Genomic DNA, 4,967 nt, shown 5'->3' on the forward strand with positions numbered 1-4,967 from the left:
TTTTTTTTTTTTTTTTTTTAAACTTCCTTTACTGCAAGGATGAATTTCAAGTGTTTACCAGTATAGTTTTGGATTGATGGAGTCAGCCGTCATGGTCGGCTGGCTTGTTTTTCTAATACAAGCCCAAACACGAGGAAAGCAATACTAAACTGGAGGGGGAATCTCTTGGCACTCACCATATCCCATCCATATCCTTTCTTACTTTTCCGGAGCTCAGCCACTGGTACTGTTAGGAAAGAGCTGTGACTGACTGAAGTATTTTCTAAGGAATGAACATGTTCAGCCTGTTGCCTAGAAGACACCAAGGCCATCCCAGCTTTTACACTCCACAGCCCAATCTTCCTGTTAACATACAGTGAATTTTCTAGGCACCATGCTGAAAATCTCTGTCTCTGCAAGCAGGTTACTTCTTGTCTCCCCAGCAATCTAAGGCACCTTTCAGCTGCCGGCAGGCCTGCTCAGACCGAGCAGAGCTGCTCTCTGCTGAGCAATACCCAGCTCTGCAGTGTCCCTGGGGCTCGCCTGCACACTTTGGGACTGGGTGCAGCTGCCCTGCTACCCACCAGGGTGTTCTCAACATGCCCTAATGGTCGCGAAGGAAGGGATCAAAAACTAAAGCAGGAGAACCTCTCAGAAGAGCACTTGCGTCTCTGGAAATCTTCACGGGGAGATATGGTACAGGATTGAAGCAATCCGGATGTTGTGAATTTACAGAGCCAGACACCCAAGTGGAATGAAGCCTTTCTCAACCTCATTCCCCACAAATTCTGAGTGACAGAAATCGAAGAGTAAGAAACTCCATTCTGGCCCAGGGTTTTCTAGCAATTTGCTCCTTTATTTGTTTTAAACTGCTAGGTTAGATAATGGTTTCTGATGCACATTCTATGCAGGTGTTACTCAACTATTTCAGCATTCCCACAAGTCACTCGGTGCATTTCTATTTCCTCTAATATGTCACCAGCCACACCAAACAGCTCACAGGCAGACATCTGTCCCCTCCCTCCGTGATCTTGAGGGGTCTCCCTTGACAACTGTCTAGCAGCAATTTCTTAGGCCTAAGTTTTAACTATTTTTCTGCTCTGCTTTTAAAATCTCTTGGAATGGTTATCCTTTTCCTCTTTAACTAATAAATCAATTGTGCAGGACCTCCTCTCCTTTGCTTAACATCCCCAGAAAGGACAGCTTATGGAGACACAGGGCCTGAGTGGGCCAGAGTCCTCACCATCTACTGCCTGGACAAGTCACCATCTCTACTTTCCCATATGTAAAATGGGGCTAATGGTACCTATTTGGAGGGTTGTTGGGAAGGTTAAAAGCATTAGTATATTTGAATTGCTTAGGGCTGTGTTGGATTTACAGTAGGCACTTAATAATTATTGGTTATTACCTAGGATCAGAAACCTCTACCTTTTCTATGGGTGTGCCCACTGTGAGAGCCACACTTGCCCTGGCTAGGAGAGAAGAGGAAAAACAAAGTCTGGATTATCTAAGGTGACTAGATATCTTGGTCTCCTGGGACAGGTATGCTCTCTGGGTGACCTCTTCCAGCTCTGAGAAGGTATATGGAGCAGGCACTTCCTAAGTGAGCATGCGGCTGTAGGTAAGCTCTGAGGTTTATGGAAACCTCTCTGAATTATCTTGTTGAAGGGTAGGACTGTGAGACTGGCAAATCTCAGAATGAATCCTGGGAGGTTATGACCAGGGTACCTAGGTCTCCACTCAGATGGCTGGGTTCCACAGCTCCTGGGAGCTATCACAGAAACTCCAGCTATTCTGATTTACCTAAAATCTTTGAGCTGATGGTTCTCAATTACGTCTGATGCCTGAGCTATATAATAGACTCCCATAATAAAAGTAACTGAGTAAGAGAGTGATTCTCAAAAGAGGAGACAGCACTGTTCTATTATTATTCTATATTATTCGGGCAACATGCAACCACATAAGTTAGGGCTAACTCAGATGGCTTTTCAAAAGTAAAACAAGGGACATCTTTCTTCATTCAGCATGGCCTGGCAAGGGCCCTGGCAAAGTATCTGGGGTGGAGTTGCGGCCCTTCTGTTTCCCGGGCTTTTGCTGTCATGTTCCTTGCATGGAAATTCCCTACTGGCTCCGGGATACTTGCAATTCCTGTGTCCAGAAGATGACCTTTCCTAGGTCCCGGGGGGAGATGACTGCTTGGGCCTAGAATGAGATCATGAAACAGGGAGGCTTGGGAGAAGCAGATGACAACTCATATTTCCTCGTCCTCCACACTTTCTTTTCCAGAGAACTAAAAACTCACTTTAATTTTAAGAAAGAAGCTCTAATGGAGTTTTTGTTTTGTTTTGTTTTGTTTTTTTCCATTAGACACTCTTGTGTGTGTGAGGTAAGTTCTTTCTTCCAAAAGTAAATTTCACATTTGTTGCCCATGCCTTGAGGAAGTTGAAATTAATAAACAATAAATGGTAAACACCAGTAGAAGTAAAAAGTGGAAATGAAAAGGCTGAAAGTTGGTAAAGAAATGAAATGAAGAAGAAAGAAGCATCTCGATGTTGTTTCGAAACTACTCTAAAATGTTCAATACCAACCTTCAGGGTGGAAAAAAAAATACAGTTGGCCCTCTGTATCCATGGGTTTTGCATCTGTGGGTTAAACCAACCTTGGGTCTCACTATGTGGCCCAGGCTGGTCTTGAACTCCTGGACTTAAGCAGTCCTCTCACCTCAGCCTCCCAGAGTGCTGGGAATCCAGGTATGAGCCACCGCATCCTGCTGAATTTGTTAATTTGTTTTCTTTTTCCCTTTTCTCTCTCTCCTATGAAATGAAGCCCTACAGATAAAGTAAATGTTCTCCACTCCTATCCCATTCCTTTTTTTTTTTTTTTTTTGAGACGGAGTCTCGCTCTGTCGCCCAGGCGGGAGTGCAGTGGCGCGAGCTAGGCTTACTGCAAGCTCCGCCTCCCAGGTTCACACCATTCTCCTGGCTCAGCCTCCTGAGTAGCTGGGACTACAGGCGCCACCACACCAGACTAATTTTTTGTATTTTTTGGAAGAGACGGGGTTTCACAGTTTTAGCCAGGAAGGTCTTGATCTCCTGACCTCGTAATCCGCCCACCTCAGCCTCCCAAAGTGCTGGGATTACAGGCATGAGCCACCGTGCCCGGCCTATCCCATTCCTTTTCATCCCCAGAGGAAACCACTGCAGTAGAGAATGACCATTTCAGTCCCATCACTGAGTTCATAAGGTGTCTTTCCTGGTCCTGCAAAGGTGATAGCTAAGGGTCTTTTTGAGTGTTAGATTGGGGCAATGTCACTAGCACAGTTGAGACCCCCTAGCCAACAGCAGCAGATTTTCTCTGAAAGTTAGAATGGGGGTGTTAAAGCTCTATGGGTGTTGAGTTGATCTCTTTCACATTCTGGTCATGTTTTTTTTTTTTTTTTCAGATTGTTCAACCCAGATGTGGTTAAGTTTTTCCACCCATCTCCCTTAGGGCACATTCAAGTGCATCTAACAGAATAATTATCTCTGCTGTGTCACCCAGGCAAGCCATTTAACTATGATTCATACCATATATTTGTGTAATACTTAATCAGATAGTAAGCCTTGTATTGCTGGGCAGTTCTTTTTATCTAAGTAAATCTAGCCTCCCCAGACACGGTATAGGCACCTGATGGTGAGGCTTATAGACTCCTCCCTTTCCTTTCCTTCCCCAGCTACTCTGTGAATCTGTCCCTCAGTGGAAGTACAGAACAAAACAGAAAACACAGTTGAATGGAATTCCTCCTACTTAAGAAGTAAGCACTCTTTATAAACCCCCCACTTACAATTCTTCAAACCTCTTACTCCACAATAGATATTTAAAAAGACCCACAATAGAGAGGACAGGCCTGGGTTAGTGAATCACACAAAGTCAGGAAGAACTTTTGGAAGGCCTTTGTGACTATGTGTTTACTTAAATTATCATCACTTGGTATTTCAAAACTCACAAACAGGCATCTAATTAGATCCTCACAGGACCCTGTGAGGCAGAGCAGATAACTTCATTTGAGAAAACTTGTGTTCAAACTACAAAGTCTCTTCCCCAGGGACACCTGCTGTGGCCAGTCCCTATCTTCTGACCCCAGTCTAGTTGGGCTCTCTTCTCTCTACACTCACTGAAAATTGTGTCTGAATCTACTTAAGTGGAAGCTATCTGAGTGTGATTTCCTTCTTTTTTTTTCTCTACTGTGGTAAGAACACTTAACATGAAATCTACCCTCTTAACAAATATTTAAGTACACAATACAGTTTTGTTAATGGTGGCGCAGTGTTGTACAGCAGATCTCAAGAACTTATTCACCTTGCATAACTTTAGATCCACTGAACAGAAATTCCCATTTCCCCCTCCCCGTAGACCCTGGCACCCACCATTCCACTCTCTGTTTCTTGAGTTTGACTATTTTAGATACCTCATATAAGCAGAATCATGCAGTATTTGTTCTCCAGTAACTGGCTTATTCCACTTAGCATACAGTCATCCAGGCTCATCCATGTTGTTGCATATGGCAGAATTTCCTTCTTTTTCAAAGCTGAATAATATTTCATTGTATGTATATACCACATTCCATTTATCCACTGAGTGTGATTTCTATTTATTTGTTTATTTATTTATGAATGGGGTCTCACTATGTTGTCCAGGGTGGAGGACAGTGGCTATTCATAGGCATGATCATGGGGTACTATAGCCCTGAACTCCTTGCCATAGCCTTCTGAGCAGCTGGGACTGCAGGCATGAACCACTATGCCAGGTTGCATGTAATTTCTTTATCAACATTTCCCAGCCAGTGCCAATGGATAGGGGTGAGTGGCGTAATAAGTCAGTGCGAGAGTTGGAAGAAATTCGCCAAGCCTGATCACTGTCCCACATTAGGAAGCAAAAGCCAGACCTGATCACTGTCCCACATTAGGAAGCAAGAGCCAGACCTGATCACTGTCCCACATTAGGAAGCA

The 4,967-nt window shown here is 44.0% G+C and overlaps 1 protein-coding gene across 1 annotated transcript in view; it reads right to left on the reverse strand.

Moving 5' to 3' along the window:
- The window catches only part of DLGAP1 (discs, large (Drosophila) homolog-associated protein 1), a 691,004-nt gene that overhangs the window by 5,652 nt on the left and 680,385 nt on the right, over positions 1-4,967 (reverse strand). Inside the window, exons 13-15 of the mRNA XM_011957822.1 lie at positions 2,105-2,181; positions 408-583; positions 177-291 (exon numbers count right to left, since the gene is read on the reverse strand). Of these exons, the coding sequence (XP_011813212.1) occupies positions 177-291; positions 408-583; positions 2,105-2,181 (368 nt within the window). The remainder of the gene's footprint in view (positions 1-176; positions 292-407; positions 584-2,104; positions 2,182-4,967) is intronic.

This window comes from Colobus angolensis, unplaced genomic scaffold (genome assembly GCF_000951035.1).
Source record: "Colobus angolensis palliatus isolate OR3802 unplaced genomic scaffold, Cang.pa_1.0 Scaffold45, whole genome shotgun sequence".
NCBI classification, from domain to species: domain Eukaryota; kingdom Metazoa; phylum Chordata; class Mammalia; order Primates; family Cercopithecidae; genus Colobus; species Colobus angolensis.